Source organism: Schistocerca cancellata, chromosome 5 (genome assembly GCF_023864275.1).
Source record: "Schistocerca cancellata isolate TAMUIC-IGC-003103 chromosome 5, iqSchCanc2.1, whole genome shotgun sequence".
Classification (NCBI taxonomy): Eukaryota; Metazoa; Arthropoda; class Insecta; order Orthoptera; family Acrididae; genus Schistocerca; species Schistocerca cancellata.
Window position 1 is genome coordinate 200,967,526 of NC_064630.1, and position 18,391 is coordinate 200,985,916.

Sequence of the window (18,391 nt, forward strand, 5' to 3'; positions counted from 1 at the left end):
GTTTCCCCTTCCTGGGACAATGAATTCACGGTGTTCTTATTTCAATTTCCAGGAGTGTATTATTCGTCATGATGGTTTATGAAGTTTTTAAATACACTTAATTTATAAAATCCCTTCTTACAAATTATGTAGTAGTTTACAGGACCCAAACAAACTCCTTTTTATTAAATTCATTCTTAGTAACAATAAGCTTTAGTTGCCACTTCTGCTGCATGCTGCTGCGAATTTCTGTAAACCACTTGGGAAAAGGCAGCTATCTAAAGAGGTGAGTGCAAAGCTTAGGGCCAAAACAGAGACACTGACACACCACAACATGTCACGTAGTCTAGCCAGATTCTGTATCAATTGTAAATTCTTATTCAAATACGCAGTCAGATAGCTTAGGTTTACATTGTTACACGTTCATTTGTTCCTGAAGTTTTACATATTCAAATACGCAGTCAGATAGCTTATCCAAATGTTAGTTTTAAGTTTTTCATGTAATGATCTGTTGAGGGCTTAAATGACACTGAAACTGATACTCATACAACACGCACATAGCGATATGCAGCTTACACTGCGATTACTGATAGCTCAGGTTGCTTAGCCAGTCCATTTTCACAGACGAAGATAGGCTTTATTTGTTGTAGGTATGTTACATATGGCGACTCTGGGTATGTTACAGCATGTGCAACATGGTACTCCACTATCGAAGTTAACGTTGAATGCTCAGTCTTACTGCAGACACTCACACGTTCAAGACAAGTGTTTTCTAGAGACGCTAAAAGAGTTTGGGCAACTGCAAAGACAAGCGCTGTATCAGTGTTAGGTTTAGCCCAGGTTTTAAACACACGTAAGAGACAGGTGAGCAGCTAATAGAGCTGTCGACCAAGTGAAGCAAAACAGTCGTACGCAAAAAAGCAGTCATTGCAAACCACTGTATAAATTAATCAATCATTTTCTTAGCTTCTCATGTTCGCGACAGGTTTGTACTAAGATTAAACGCTCCACGGTCTTGTGAATAAAGCGATCTCACTGCCTTTGTAAATTACGACCCTCAGCTTGAGGATATGTACTGGTCTCATTTTGAGGAAATGTTCCATATTTTAGTTCTTACGTTGCCATTTGTAGGCATTACAACATAACTTTTCCATTCCTTTCCTCACCAATGCACATGTTCCGTGCATCCACATTTTGCATTTCATGCATCGGTCATTTTTTCCATTCTATCTTTCTCGTACAACTCGCAGTACTATTTCTCTGTTTTACAAGTGAGTTTCTGGGATGGCTTCTCGACAGTCTCCAAAACAGTCCTTTTCCACAGATGGAGCTGTAGTTCTAGATCTTTTTTCCTATTTTGCTTCAGTCAACTTTTTTTCCACAGGTTACTCATTACTCAAGGGCTCCTCGGATAAACCTCGAAATTTTGCATGGAGCTTACATCATTTGCCTCGCAATCAGCGATATTTCTTGCCTGGACGGCTTTAGCCCACCTTTTTTTGCCTACCATGGCTTTTCTGCATTGGAATGACGGTGCAATCAGTTTCGTTCTGCAATGCCGAAAGCAAGATTTCTTACGTCCGATATGCGTAAGTTGAACGTCAACTCTTCAAGTGTAAGAATATGCTTTCCCAATCCGTTTTCTATTTCGTTGGTAAACACATTACTGCTCCCAAAAAATTTTATATCCCCGTTTACATTTTCAGCAAGACTCTTGATTGTTGGCTTAGACACATTTTAAACGCGTGCACATTCATTTAATCCGTCACCCCCATTTAGATACAATGTTACAGTTAAATGCTATTGCTTCGTGCTCCACTTTCCATAACGCCTTTCTGTTGGCGTACTGTAATAGAAAATAATTATTTAATTAAAAACTTACAATAAGGAAAGCGTTAAGAATTTCATCACAGCCTTTCTAAACATTATGTTGCACTAATAATGCTAAAAGGGCTTTTTAAAGCTCCCTACAAGAGCAGATTTCTTGAACTGTACCGATACAATACTGGAAACTTACAGCGCTAGGTTGCAGGCAGCGCCATCTCGTATAAACAAATCAGAATGAATACAGATTCAAGACTGTCTAAAAAGAAAGGTTATTTCATGCATATTCATCCGTGAATAAAATATTATGTTAGCATTTAACCTTATAACAATAATGCTCTTCACCACGTACACAAAGAGATAGATGAAAACTACAACAAAATCAACGACGCCTTCAGATGACCTGTTGCTCAACACAACGACCTCACGGATGGCAATATGGCTCAAGGAAGCACGCAGTTCACGCTGACCTTCCTAAATGTTAGACAGTAAAAGAGGTACAAATTTTATAGCAGAAGTTCAAGTTAGAAGCCGGTACAAAAAGGGTAGCTCTCCCCAGGCTCCTGAAAAAGGTCGTCAGCCTCGATTCGACCCGTACAGGACCATGATAAAGTCTCAACTGTGACCCAGCTGAGATGTGAATTTACATGCACACGTCGCAGGCTACTTTATAGATTTGGGTGAGGGTAATTCGGGTGGCACTACATTGCTCCGTCTTTCGCGCTGTAATAACAAATAATGACAACCACTAAGGCTCAATATTGGTCTGAATTATTCTGATTTTCCCGACGACGGAATTTTCAAAGATGTACGTGGTGCAACGGAATCCTTTGTTTAATCTTCTACGGACGAAAAGAAGCCTTCATGTGTGTTACAGTGGGAAGTACCCTACGCAGTGCACTTCACAGTGATCTGCAGAGGATGTATGGAGAAGCGGACACGTAGATAGGCGTTGCGGTGATGCGAGCACGGAAGATCTCAGTACGAACTACAGAAATCCGACACGAGTTCCGCTATCCAGAAATGGCCGAAGAACGGTCCGCTAATTCTCTTACGCGGATTCCGTAACATGCCCTAAAGGTTAGAAAAGTGCTTACATGTATGTGGGAGGGTGAGTTCTCCGCTTTTCGTAGATCGACAAACGTTTACGAGGGTTTTGATTCTCGTTTTAACTTGCTTGTGAACTAGTTCACTCGAGCTAGCATTTTCATTTTCGTCAGTAGCTTGAGAAGAGTACTAACAGCTTCTTGCATTCAACTAACTGGCTGTGGCTCTGAGCACTATGGGACTTAACATCTTTGGTCATCAGTCCCCTAGACCTTATAACTACTTAAACCTAACTAACCTAAGGACATCACACAACACCCAGTCATCACGAGGCAGAGAAAATCCCTGACCTCGCCGGGAATCGTTCAACTAACTAGTGTCGGCCTTAGTTCCGTACTAAATATTGAAAAGAAAATGAAAAAAGACAGCTATTCACCGAGAACTACGTTGTGCAATGGACAAAAATACGGAATTTGCAGACTGCATTTACTAAAGTGTGTTTCACACAAAGCTTAAACGTTAATAGTTGAGTCAAAAAAATCTTTTTAAACATAGTAAGTTACTTGAAAACGAAGCACTTTCCTTTCCTTGAACATATTTTTTTAACCTTCTGTCAGGGTGTTCAACATAATGGTTTGTATTTCCCGAAAGTTTGAAATATAAAAGTACGAGGATAAGACAATAAATAATTCGCAAACGGCTGGATACGACATATCGTTTAAATTTCGCGCCTGTATGTAGCTAGAAAGAGGCAGCACACGTCGCGTGGAAGGTAACCGATACACATCATTTCGCAACCAGTGGTTAACGATTTGCAGTCAGGCCGAGACGGCAATTGTGCTGTGAGTGTGTACTTGACTAGAACAATGCGATTTTTGTGGCCCGAGGGGCTGTCCGCAGAGCATGTCCGTAGCGAAAGTCGTCCCGTATATGGTTAGAACTGTATTTCATGGAAATTTTTGTTCCATTGGATAACGAATTCAGCAAAGGACAAAAACATCGCAAACGCGTCCTGGCCGCCCCGGTTATCCAGTGATGGCATATTGTTTCACAGCCTAGGGGTATTTTGCTGCTCCCGGAACACAACGGTCTTGAGGGTTGCAATTTAAAAATCAAATAAACTCCTCAGAGGGTACTTGTTAATCCGAAATCCGCCGCAAGAATTCTATGCTGCTACCTTCTAATGCTTTGTCGAGTGATAGGGTAAGTGTTTCAGTTTAAGAGGAAAGTACGTTGAAAAGAAAAATAAATATCAGGTTGGTACACACGGTTCTGATGTCTCAATCCCAGTCTGCGACTTATTTATTGACTCACCTCGTACTAGTACTCTACAGCTTAACACTGCTGCACTCGTGCAGTATGGCTTACTGAGGTGTTGCGGTGAGGTTCAAATGGTTCAAATGGCTCTGAGCACTATGGGACTTAACATCTGAGGTCATCAATCCCCTAGAACTTAGAACTACTTAAACCTAACTAACCTAAGGACTTCACACACATCCATGCCCGAGGCAGGATTCGAACCTGCGGTCGCGCGGTTCCAGACTGAAGCGCCTAGAACCGCTCGGCCACACCGGCCGGCGTTGCAGTGAGGGGCGAAGAGAAAAATCACAGTTATGTCGTTAGTTGCAGAGTTCGTGTGATGGCCCGAAGTTCAGTTTTGAGCAAGTTGCGGACATGTGGTGTTCAGTATATAAAAGCTGCGGAGTTCGAGTGATCCGATTCAGATTTTACGCTCTCCGAGGTTCATCTGCTGCCACATCCGCAGAAACATTATTGGATGGAAAACCTTATTTGTGCAATGAAGAGATGAACTTCAGCACATCTTTCATCAGTCGTAACCAGAAGCCGCGCCATCGCAATCAGTCTTTTGAAGTGTCTTTCTCCAGACTGCGAGTCTGGCATACGAATCGCCTGCTTTGCCTACGGTTGCCTTCCTGAGAGTTTCACTTGGTGCAGGCGCGCCCGTTCCCACGGTACGTTCAGGCTGATGGATGTACGCAGCCGTGGAAGGCAGAAGCAGTACCGAGGCGCTGCCAGACAGGTGTAATTGGCCGATCAGACGGAGCTGGCAGGTCGGCTGCGTGTGGCGAGCTGCGAGGCGGCAGGGCAGCAGCTGCAGGTGTACGCGGCGCCGGCACGCCTGCAGGGGTCAGCGGCGGCGCTCTCACACACCACATCTGGGTCAGCGACGCGCTCCCACGTCCCGCTAGTGGCGCCGCGCCGCGCCGCGCCACAGCCGGATGCGAACCCCGGCCCACGGCTCCCACATCGGGTCCGCCACGCCGGCTCTCACCACCAACGTACTCGAGGCCTGGTAGCTTGCCGCGCTGAACAGACGATTCGTCCACCCTCCAACCTCAATAGCCCACCGACACGTACAGTTCGACAGGCCTGGCGCAGAACTCGACCCAGCAGCGGAAGCTGTGACGGGAAACAATTCTATAAATTTATTCAATTATCTTGGCTGTAACAGGTATCCACAGCCACCAACAATTGAATGCAAAAATTTTCTGTCGCGATGGTTGTCGTGGGATGATCGTAAACTTCCGTTTATTGACGTGAAAATGTCTGATAAATTGTCTCGAGCTTCCAGCCACGTCGAGTGGTTTAAAATCAACCAGCTTTCGTCCGAATACTGCTCGGCCATTGTCAAGTGGTAGCTGCTACCGACCACATACAAGGTGAACATTAATAAAAACTGGAGGGACGAATTCCTGACTGGAAATGGCCGGAAAAAGGTCCTATGAACGTGTGTCCGGAAATGCATCGTTGCCACGGTAGATGGCGTTACGAAAGTAAGTTCCCCTGACCACGTGCTTGTCTGTAGCCCACAGATGACGATTATGCAGATTGATGATGCCAGTTTCGTAAAGACTGCTTCGTCGGTAAAGACGACTGATTACGGAAATCCCGCAACTGTGACGACCTGGTGCAAAAACCATCGACAAGACATTTCCCGTAGAGGGAAATCCGCTGCTTGGTTCAATTGGATCTGAGCACAATGGGACAACACACACATCCATGCCGGAGCGGTCGCGCGGTTCCACATTGTAGCGCCTAGAACCGCTCGGCCACCCCGGCCGGCCCAATACGCTGTTGATAATCCTTTGAGTGATAGGGATAGTAGCGGTTGTCATTCAGGATACACATAATTGTACTTTGGCTTACACCAGCCTGTCGGTCTGGCAGAGCGGTTCTATGTGCTACAGTCTGGAACCGCGCGATGGCTACGGTCGCAGGTTCGAATCCTGCCTCGGGCATGGATGTGTGTGAAGTGCTTAGGTTAGTTAGGTTTAAGTAGTTCTAAGTGTTAGGGGACTTACAGTACGCTGCGTCGGTCACACAGCCTGTAGCAACACATAAGGAACACGTAGCACGTGGTCATAGGAACTTTCATTCGTTAATGCTATCTACCGTGGCAACGATGCTTCTCCGACACGTGTTAATAGGACCTTTTTTCCTCCATTTCCACTCAGGAATTCGTCCCTGCAGCTTGTCGGTTTTATTAATGTTCATCCTTCATAGCCGCGCTGCCTTCTGCGACGTCACTGGTACTCGCTCCAGCTCCATATAGGGTCATGTTTTCGTTGCGCGGCTGCCTCGCCCGTTTCAACCTTACGATGGCCGGGGCCCAAGTCGTGCTAACAGGCGAAATTCCCCACCGCACCCTCCTCAGATTTAGTGCTAAGTTGTCCCATTAGATGGGTTCAAATGGTTCAAATGGCTCTGAGCACTATGGGACGTAACAGCTGTGGTCATCAATCCCCTAGAACTGAGAACTACTTAAACCTAACTAACCTAAGGACATCACACACATCCATGCCCGAGGCAGGATTTGAACCTGCGACCGTAGCAGTCGTGTCCCATTAGATAGCCCGTCAAAAAGAGAACACAGATTAAACATGAGAACGGGAAGGAGATGTACTGAATTGTGGAAAAAAGAAGCAAAATTGTAACAGTGAACAGTACAAATTTAATATGCTCAGTATCGAGCGACATTAATGAGAGTCTTGTCGTGGTTGTGTGGTCAAGGTGTAGACGACGGAGGCGGAGATCCGGGTTCGAATCTCCCTCATGCCTTTTTTTTTCACAAAAGTATGAATTGTTCGTCGCTCATTGACGTGCCTGTTCGCTGTATTCAAATTTGTGTGTGTGTCGTGGTGTGAAGTCCGTTTGCAACAGCGACGTGTAACGAAGGGACCTCCAGACGTATATACCTCCAGTTCGTTCTACACAGGTACCACATGTTATGCCTGTTGCCTTCTGTTCTGGTTATTTTGATTCTTAAATTGCTTCGTGTAATTCAGGGTGAAACGATATAAGTGATAAGATTCGCTGATGACACTACTATCCTCACTGAATGTGCAGAAGGATTGCAGGATGTGCTGAAGGGAATGACGATCTAATGAGTACGGAATATTGACTGAGAGTAGATGAAAAGTAGCAGAAATGAGAACAGCGACAAACATTACATCTGGAGTTCACGAAGTAGGTGAAATTAAGGAATTCTGAAGCCTTGGCAGCTAAGTAACCTATGACGGACGCAGCAAGGAGGACGTAAAGGGCAGACTAGCACTGGCGAAAAAGTCATTCCTGGCCAACAGAAGTCTGATAGCGTCAAACATAGGTCTTAACTTGAGGAACAAATTTCTGAGAATGTACGTTTAGAGCACAGTATTGCATGATAGCGAGACATGGACTGTGAGAAAACCAGAACAGAAGAGAATCGATGTCTTTGAGATGTGGTGCACAGAAGAATGTTGAAAATCAAGTGGTCTGATAAGGTAAGAAATGAGGAAGTTCTTCGCAGAGTCTGTGAGGAAAAGAAGGAACATACGAAAAACATCGACAGGAAGAAAGGATAGAATGATAGGACATCTGTTAAGGCATCAAGGGATAACTGCAGAGCGTAAAGACTGTAGTGGAAGACAGAGGTTGGAATACATCCAACAAATAGTTGACGACGTGGGGTGGAAGTGCTACTCCGAGAGGAAGAGGTTGGCACAGGAGAGGAATTCGGTTTGGGCGGCATCGAACCTGTCAGAAAACTGATGACTCAAAAAAATATTATTGTTATTAATCTCTGTCTGTAATCTATTGAACTTCCACTGTAAATGATTTTTTATGTAATTAATCCCTGTGTGAATGTTATGAAATCTCCGTAAGTATTGTAATAATTTCATGTCCTAGACAAGTAAAATAAATAAATAAACTACAAAGGCTACATTTGGGTCGGAGCCCAATAACACGTCAGTTTAAATGTAAGTTCGACTCTGACGCCCAGAACTGAGAATCTGGGGGGGGTTGTACTTACACAAAAAATTCAAAATAGCTCCACGGCCTAAACAGTACAATAATGGAAACAAAATAAACGGAACACTTCTCAGCGTTACTTATTTTTGAAAAATCAGTGCTTTCGGTACTATTCATCATTCTCTTGGACGGGAAAGCAACTCACTTCCAGAGAAGTAACGGAACCAAACATATGACTGATGCAGTATTGCCCAGTGCTACCACAGGTTGCTCTGGCGTCAGCAATGTAACGTCATACGCAGCATCTTCGTCTCATTGGCGATATATATTACTGGACATACGTCTATGCACTCTCTTAGCTGTCGCCTAGATCCTCCAATGAACATCTCCTTCCTTCGTCTACAAATAAACAAATAGTACCAAAGCAGTAACAAAACTACTGGCTGAAAAGGGATTCATCCTACTGCAGCCCGCCATCTTCCTTAGAGATGAAAAAGAAAAAGAAGAAGAAGTTGGCATCTGGCGCCCGCATCTAACCCCCGTTAATTGCGAATCTCGAAACTCCACTAAAGTTTTCGACACACATTTTCCAGCTTTGAAGATCGAATCGGTAATTTGAAGTGTGGGGCATGTATTGTACGGTACCTACATAACGCGTATTAACAAATGAGTTCAGTACGAGCGATCCTTCATTTGTGCTACCAAGGCAGTTGTACATGTAACTGAAACTATTTACGAGATTTTAGTCTTAAAATCGTGGCCGAAAGTCATAGCTGTCAGACTGCTTCTCATATACTGCATGAATTGCCGTGGAACAACGAAAAAGCGATGAAGATGAAAAAGTGAGAGGGGCACACATCTGAACACAAGAAGAACAATTGATTACCACGGAGATTCCTGAAAAACAACGTTTCTACGAAAAAGAACCGCAAACATGCGAAGCATATGTACGTGTAGTAAATTGGTCAGCGAAGTCTACGTTCCCTTTGTAACAGTAACAAGGACAAAATCGAATCAGTGTCTCTCTTTCTTTCTTTCTTTCTCTCTCTCTCTCTCTCTCTCTCTCTCACACACACACACACACACACACACACACACACACACACACATAGAGAGAGAGAGAGAGATATGCGAGCATCTGTTGGAGAGAGAGAGAGAGAGAGATGCGAGCATCTGTTGGCAGACGTATCTGCTGACTGTTCACAATGTTCTTTCCACTTGATCAGAGCGGATGCACAGAAGTAGCCTACAGTAAAAGCTCGTCAGCGTTGTGAACTTTTCACAGCAGGTGGCAAACTACATCATTTATCGTTTTGTTCGTTCCAGTAGCGGCAGAGAAGATGTCTGCTACGCTTTCGAAAGCGAAACGGATACCGGCGACTTTCTCGGAGCCTCTGTGTTTGCGTAATGTAGCGAAGCGAGCTGGTGAACGGTCCAGCGATCTCTTTCCCATCCGTTCCCACAGACACTGCGTTCGACTTCCTTCGAAGATGTGAACCAGGCGCGAGGCCGGCACGTCTGAGGCGTCCAGCGTTAACCAGGCGACCACATCGCCGCTGATAATCCAGGAGCTACCAGGCACCACACGTCATACATTGTTACTCACAAATGAGTGACGGTCATTCTATCAGTCTAGAAATTTCGACACGTTACAATCTAATACGTTTCACTGTTTAAGTGCTTGCTATCTCGCACTCAATTTGTGCTTAGCTCCAGCGGAATCGATCGTTTCCGTGTTCGCGTATGTTATTCGGAGATGTTCCGTTGGTCCCAAGCACATATTTGATCGGAGCCACCGATCGGTGGCTTTTAAGGCTCGTGCCAAGAGTGACAGCCAAAGTTCATACGTGTTTCATAAAAACTAAACTACGCCCCAACAGGCCATGAAGGCCCAACGGTACCGACCGACCGCAGTGTCATCCTCAGCCCAGAGGCGTCACTGGATGCGGATATGGAGGGATGGAGAAGCATGTGGTCACATCGGGAGGCGGTGGCGGGAAGAGACGATGGGCACGGAGTCTTTTGGAACGAAGTGTGAGAAACACTTGGACGACTAGCAGCAGCGATTGGTACGACATAATAGACACTGTTAAAAGAGAAACGTAAGGAGTTGGCTGACGGACGGTATGCCATATGTATTGGAAGCATTTTATATAGCTGAAATCCGATGATGATTTGGCCGATGCATATATTGATCCTAATGTTTTAAAGCCCCGATACTGTACAACTGAGGTGAGCAACTGGACACGCATTGTGGGATTGTTGGTGAACATTATTGCTGTCCATCGTACCTTGCCTGGGCTTTTTAGACGATCTGCATATTACAAGAAATGCGGAGCCACCATACGAAATTTGTGTTGAGCAGATAGTTATTATTAATTAAGTGCGTCAGTGTTTGTTGGAAGTGCTTTCAGACAGTGGATTTAATATCTTTACGTTATTGTCTTGTGCTAGTTCGTTGGAGCTACCGCGTTCTATTGGTTGGGGCCAAATCGCCAGCCTGTTTGTTACATGTGCGCACGCAATCGCTAGGGTGTAGATACGCTCGCACCAAGCCTATATCATGATGTGTAATAAAGCTGAGTGAGGTCACTTGATCTTTTACTGGTTCTTTTGTCAGACTGTTTGTTAATGTGCTGCAAGTGACTGTTGAGAACTGTGCCTAAAGGCTGAAATAGCGCTGCCATTTCTCCTTAAGATTCTGTTGTTTGATTAATGTTGTAACGACTAGTGTAGCTAGTATCTGGCTTAATTGCTAGAATTCATCTTTGCACTGTTAAAAGCAAATTCTTAACTAGAGATACTTTTAATTTCTTGGTTAATTAAGCTACGGGTTTTAAAGTGGAAAGCGCCGGCATTATGAGCAAAGATAATTGTTACTAATGTTTGTGTGGTAATGTTTTAATATAGTTTCCCTTTCAGATGAACCTATTGCGAAATCATCTGTATTACTTGTATCGGCTTGGTTCCGGCGGCGTGCATTGTATACAACTAAGGCGTCCACTTGCTTTGATTGTACTGTGACTTGAGAAGGTTACAAGAGTAATTCAAGTTATGCGTTATGTACATAAACACTAATTGTGGTAGTAAGGATTTGATTGATGGTTCAAGAAATGCTTAAATTTTACCGTGTTTCAAATTTTTATTTAATTTCTTGGGTGATCAATAAAAGTTTCGAAAGGTCACTGCACTTATTGGACCCGATTCCCACTGTACTCCTGGATATGTAACAAGGGTTTCTGCGTTTCGCACCGTAAGTAGCATTTGCTGCAGAATTAAAGACAGTTTAACGTTCAGTTGAAACTACAAGTAAATGCTTCATGACGCTGGTGACTTACATGCTTGGGAAATCTACTCTTGCAGTTCACCACGTGACCAAAACGTCCAACTAATAGCGTATAGCAATGCGATGACGCGCCGTCGCGTTGGCTCCAAGATTACCTAAAGTGTTTATGGAGCCACGGCGCTCGACTATCGACGAGTGACGCAGAAATTGGTCAGAGCTAGGACCGGTAAGGTGGTTACATTACAGGATAGTGATAAGGGGGGGGGGAGGGGGGAGAGGGATGTTGATCGATGGAAGTGCTTGTTGTTCGGTCTATTCTGGTAACTGCGGGATACCGTTGCTCTGGTAGGGAAGTATGCTGCCTGAGTAAGTATACTTATATGTAGGTTGCCGCTGTAGTGAGCAGTTGACATGCAACGATAGAAGGCTGGTTCGAAATACGACAATTACATTAAGACTCGCCCGGTCGACTGGAGTGTGAACGCCTCGATAAAAAATACACTAGATATTATATTTATGTTTATTAATCAAACATTACCAATACCTTTAGCATAATAAAAAAACTGTACTGCATATTTCGGCCCCTAAAATGCCTTGCTGGTAAAAACACATATGTCTCATAGTAGGTCTATGCACCAACATCTCACCGTCGTAGCTGGAACGTTAATGGAGACTGATCTTTGCGGGAAACAAATGGTTTCCAACACCGCTACGAATTATCAAGACAGAAAACCATCCTGCCTATCACCTGCTGTCCACCAAATTTCCACTAGCAGTGAAGCCAGCATGAGAAGTGAACTTTACGACGTCTCAGCTGGAAGGGTAAGCGAATCTTCGGCAGGTGGTAAGAGAATCACCGACAGCTACTTTTCAACACTTGGTGATGTTAATTTGTAGTTTCCTTCTTTTCATTTTCTGTAATTAGTGATGTATGACAAATTATCTCTGTTTCCTGATTTCCTGACGCAGTACGTAGCGCAATCTCTAGGATAGCCATCCAGGAGAACCAATACTCTGGCCTGCTGGGAAAATTCCGGGAATATGCGCGGCTGTTTTAAGACGACCGACCTCTAAGCTGTACCACTTCCCCGTACAGCAAACTGAGAGCCCAACGCATAGAATTAAACTCACTTGTATCTTCAACTAATTTATTTAATAATTATACTGGAGGCTAGTATCATTACAACATTATTCAAATAGTAGGTTCGCTGGATTACACCTTCCCCTCTCGCCTGTTTAGGGTACGTCATGCATACAGGATCATCGTTTTGGTGGTCCAGTGTTGTGAAGAAATCTTTGAACATGGTACACTCAGCGGTTAACGTTACTGCCACTGTTCTTCTTCCCTACAGTCAACTTTTCCGGAGTGCCTTTCGCCGCCACTTCATCTTCGGGCTTCCGTACCTCGATCGGCAAAACCCTTAAAAGGATCCCTTTGTTGTCCGCCTGCCTGTCCGTCTGTCTGATCTGTTACAAACCCTCTCTAAGAAACGGGAAGACGTGTCAAGTTTAAATTTACGTTACGAGGGTCACTCAAAAAGAAATGCACACTAGTGTGTACATATACCCTTCCCGCTTGTTTTCAAACTTAGTTCAACTTGTTCCCGTGAGTGGCGCCGTCACAGCATGTCTTCAAGATGGCTGCTACACTTGACGTTCGTCAGAACAAACGTGCTGTCATAAAGTTCCTGTACTGTGAAAACGAGACAGTGGGAAACATCCACAAGAGGTTGAAAAAGGTGTACGGATATGCTGCTGTCGATCGCAGTACAGTTAGTCGGTGGGCAAGCAGGTTACGTAATGAAAGTGGGCACGGTAGTATTGAGGTTTGTCCTCGAAGCTGCAGGCCTCGTACTGCACACACTCCAGACAATGTGCAGGGAATTATAGAATTGGTGACTGCTGACAGACGCATCACAGTGAACGAATTGTCACGCTACGTTGGGATAGGGGAAGGAAGTGTTTTCAGAATACTGAAAGTGTTGGCGTCAAAAAAGGTTTGTGCCAAGTGGGTTCCCAGGATGTTGACAGTGCCTCACAACGAAACAAGAAAAAAAGTACGCCGCGAACTTTTGGAACAGTACGAGAGTGGTGGGGATGAATTTGTTGGAAGAATTGTGACAGTTGATGAAACATGGCTCCATAACCTTTTCCCTAGAGACGAAGAGGCAATCAATGGCATCATGCTAATTCACCCAAGAAAAAAAAATTCAAAACCACACCTTCTGCTGGAAAAGTTATGGCTACGGTGTTTTTCGATTCCGAATAACTCTTGCTTGTGGACATCATGCCAAGTGGAACCACCATAAATTCTGATGTATATGTGACGACACTGAAGAAACTTCAAGCTCGACTGAGTCGTGTTCGACCACATCGGAAAAAGCAGGATGTTTTGCTGTTGCACGATAATGCACGGCCACATGTCAGTCAAAAAACCATGGAAGCGATCAGAAAACTCGGATGGACAACACTGAAACACCCGCCTTACAGTCCTGACCTAGATCCATGTGATACAGGGAAACTGAACGACTCTCTTCGTGGAACTAGGTTTGAAGATGATGACTCCCTTGTGTACGCTGCCAAACATTGGCTCCAACAGGTTGGTCCAGAATTTTACCGGTGTGGGTATACAGGCACTGGTTCCAAGATGGGGTAAGGCAGTTGAGAGGGATGGGAATTATGTGAAGAAATGAAAATATTGTTCCTAAAGCATGTATCTACACACTGTAAAACTTTCAGACATGTAGAATAAAAGATGGATTTAAAAAAAAATGGTGTGCATTTCTTTTGGAGTGACCCTCGTACATACTAAGGTGTATGGCCTCCTGGTGGTGTAACAAATGTAAGCTTTTAAGTCACCGTAAACGAAGATACGATCAATTATGTTATATATTTTGGTAACCGCAAACTCCACATTAAAACCTATTGTGTACTTTCCGTTGATCTAGAGCCATGAAATTTCGCAGGAAGCAAAATTTGACAGCACAAGTAAAGAAAAAATGAGAAAATTGTTAATTTTCAATTATTGTGCTCGAAAAAAAATATTTCTCTTGTTATTTGTTGTCCGACTTCAAACTCTGAAACATTCTCCAACATCTTGGACTTCCCAGGACGGTAATTAAGTTTGTATGGAGCCCTCAGAATGCGAGCCCTAATAGCACCTTGTCAGTTTTTATGGGTGACACTGTGCGGCAGCACCTAATAGCGCAGGTTCAAATGGCTCTGAGCACTATGAGACTTAACTTCTGACGTCATCAGTCGCCTAGAACTTAGAACTAATTAAACCTAACTAACCTAACGACACCACACACATCCATGCCCGAGGCAGGATTCGAACCTGCGACCGTAGCGGTCGCGCGGTTCCAGACTGCAGCGCCTAGAAACGCACGGCCACTCCGGCCGGCTAACGACTTTTTGATCGCGATGTATGCGTAACGTGTTTCGGAATTATTTCCATCTTCAGAAATCCAAGCGGAAATGTAGCACAAGGACAAGAGCGTTGTCAGTTGTGCACGAACATGAGATGACGAACTGTCATGACTGTCTATCATATCATGTTACGTACACAACTGGTAACGCTCTTGTCCTTGTGATACATCTGCGCTTGAATATCTGAAGGTGGAAATAATTTCGAAACGTTTTGTGATTACAAAAGTCATTCTTCATATGCTGCATGATTTTTTTAATGCGACTTAGCCAACTTCACTACAGATTTACGTATATTTACTAGAACAGTCGCAAAGCCTCCTACGTGGCACAGCTTTTGTAATAGTGTCAATTGTTTCTACGTATGTGTCATCGAGCTATGTTACTTGGCAGTGATACATTGTGCGAAAGTTATTTTCGCCCCTAAGGTTTGCACAGCAGCCTGCTTCGGTGGTAAGTTCCAGCAAGCCTGCAACGTGTGGACCACTCTGAGCTGGTAATTACGGCCTTAGGCCGCTCGCTGACACGCGTACGCTTGTCCTCGGGCGGCCGTGAGGGCGCTAAGTAGCTACGAAGAGCGGGGAGGAGGCAGCGGAGATGCTATCAGCTGACAGCGGCCTGCGCGGCGCGGCGCGTGTTACGAATTAGCCGGCATCAGATGCGGGCCCGGGCCGCCCCACCTTGTTACGTTATGCGCGCCGCGCCGCGCCTCGCCGCAGTCCGCTGTTGCGGGCAATCGAGCGCGCCATCGGGCCGGCCACAACAGCTCGCGGCTCGCGCCTTTCCACTCGCACTCTCATTTCCATGCCGGCCGCCTTGACTTTTCCGAAATGCCACTCCGTGCCCAGCAGCCGCTGCCGCTGCCGCCGACGCCCGCGGAAGACGGTCCCCGCTTTCACTGCCCTGGCCAGCTTGTCACTGTGCTTTGGCGGAGGCTACTCCTTGTCGGCGCAAGGTGTGATCCATCGAGTCCGTACTTACAAGGGAACCTCCCCATCGCACCCCCCTCAGATTTAGTTATAAGTTGTCACAGTGGATAGGCCTTGAAAAACTGAAAACTGATCAATCGAGAAAACAGGAAGAAGTTGTGTGGAACTATGAAAAAAATTAGCAAAATATACAAACTGAGTAGTCCATGCGCAAGATAAGCAACATCAAGGATAGTGTAAGCTAAGGAGCGTCGTGGTCCCGTGGTTAGCGTGAGCAGCTCCGAAAGGAGAGATCCTTGGTTCAAGTACTCCCTCGAGTGAAAAGCTTCATTTTTTATTTTCAGAGAATTATCAAAGTTCAGGCATCCACACATAATGAACTTCGCTCTCCAAAATTCCGGGACATGTTCAGATTTGCTTGGACATATGCAGGATTTGACGGTCTACAAACGGAAAAATTTGAAAACGTTAAAAACATATGTTTTGACAGAGCACAGGGAAAACTGTTGTATTCATTTGTTGCAGTTTATGTGACAAACTCTTATGTTTTCATCAATTTTTTGGGAGTGATTATCACATTCACAAGAAAATCTAAATCGGGCAAGGTAGAAGAATCTTTTTACCCATTCGCCAAGTGTACAGGTTATGTGGGTCGACAACATATTCCTGTCATGTGACGCACATGCCGTCACCAGTGTCGTATAGAATATATCAGACGTGTTTTACTGTGGAGGAATCGGTTGACCTATGACCTTGCGATCAAATGTTTTCGGTTCGCATTGGAGAGGCACGTCGTTTCGTCTACTAATCGCACGGTTTTGCGGTACGGTCGCAAAACACAGACACTAAACTTATTACGGTGAACACAGACGTCCAAGGACCTGCCATTCCGCAGCTGCTCACGCTAACCACGGGACCACGGCGCTCCTTAGCTTGCACTATCCTTGATGTTGCTTACATTACGCATGGACTACTTTGTTTATATATTTTGCTTATTTTTTTCATAGTTCCACACAACTTCTTCCTGTTTTTTCGATTGATCTGTGTTCAGTTTTTCAAAGCCTATCCACTGTGACAACTTATAACTCAATCTGTGGGGGGTGCGATCAGGAGGTTCCCTTGTTATTAGAGAGTACACGGAGGTGACAAAAGTCACGGGATAACTTCTAATATCTTGTCGGGCCTCCTTTCGCCCGCGTAGTGCAGCAACTCGATGTCATGATGAAGTCCCATACTCCTTGACAGAGCGTAGGGGACGATATGGGAGACCCGCACCGCTATACTAGGCAAGGTCCTAGCGGAGGTGGTTTGCCATTGCCTTCCTCCGACCGTAATGGGGATGAATGATGATGATGAAGGCGACACTATAACACCCAGTCATCTTGAGGCAGGTCAAAATCCCTGACCCCACCGGGAATCGAACCCGGGACGCCGTGCTCGGGAAGCGAGAATGCTACCGCGAGACCACGAGCTGCGGACAACTCGACGTGAAATGCACTCAATAAGTCGCTGGAAGTCCCCTACAGAAATACTTAGCCATGCTACCTCTACAGCCGTCCACAATGTCGTGAGTGTTCCAGCTGCAGGATTTTGTGCACGAAATGGCCTCTCGATTGTGCCCAATAACTGTTCGATGATGTTCATGTCGGGCGATCTGGGTGGCCAGATCTTTCCTCTTCAAACAAATCGCGAACAATTGGTGCCCGGTGACATGGCGCAATGTCATCTATAAATAATTCCATCGTTGTTTGGGAACATGAAGTCCGTGAATGGCTGCAAATGGTCTCCAAATAGCCGAAAATAACCATTTCCAGTCAATGATGGGTTCAGTTGCACCGGAGGACCCAGGCCATTCCATGTAAACACAGCCTACACCAGTATGGAGTCACCACCGGTTTACAAAGTGCCTTGTTGACAACTTGGGTCCGTGGATTCGCTGGGTCTGCACCACACTGGAACGCTACCATGAGCTCTTACCAACTGAAATTGGGAGCCAACTCACAACACCACCGTTTTCCAATGGTCTAGGGACCAATTGGCATGGTCACGAGTACCAGGTAAGGAGATGCAGGCAGTGATGTGTTGATAGCAAAGGTACTCCCGGCGGCCGTCTGCTGCAATAGCATATTAACGCCAAATTTCGCCGCCCTGCTCCAACGCATACGTTTATCTTACGTCCCACACTAATTTCTGCTGTTTTTTTCCCGTAGTGTTGCTTGTCTGTTAGCACTGACAACTCTACGCATACGCCGCTGCTCGCGGTCGTTAACTGAGGACGTCGGCCAATGTGCTGTCCGTGGTGACAGGTAATGCCTGCAATTTGGTATTCTTGGCTCAGTCTTAACAGTGCGGATCTCGGAATATTGAATTCTCAGACAATTTCCGAAATGGAATGTCCCGCACGCCCCACGCTTGTAGTTCCAACTACCATTTTCTGTTAAATCCCGTCGTCCAGCCACACAGTGGAAGCCTTTTCAAATGGTTCACATGGCTCTGAGCACTATGGGACTAAAACATCTGAGGTCATCAGTCCCCTAGACTTAGAACTACTTAAACCTAACTAACCTAAGGACATCACACACATCCATGCCCGACGCAGGATTCGAACCTTCGACCGTAGCGGTCATGCGGTTCCAGACTGAAGCGC

At 45.2% G+C, this 18,391-nt stretch overlaps 1 protein-coding gene across 1 annotated transcript in view; it reads right to left on the reverse strand.

Moving 5' to 3' along the window:
• Positions 1 to 5,027, reverse strand: part of LOC126188445 (WAS/WASL-interacting protein family member 2-like) — a 64,195-nt gene extending 59,168 nt beyond the window's left edge. The window contains exon 1 of the mRNA XM_049930049.1: positions 4,848 to 5,027. Coding sequence (XP_049786006.1) covers positions 4,848 to 5,027 — 180 coding nt within the window. The remainder of the gene's footprint in view (positions 1 to 4,847) is intronic.
• Positions 5,028 to 18,391: the final 13,364 nt, after the last annotated feature.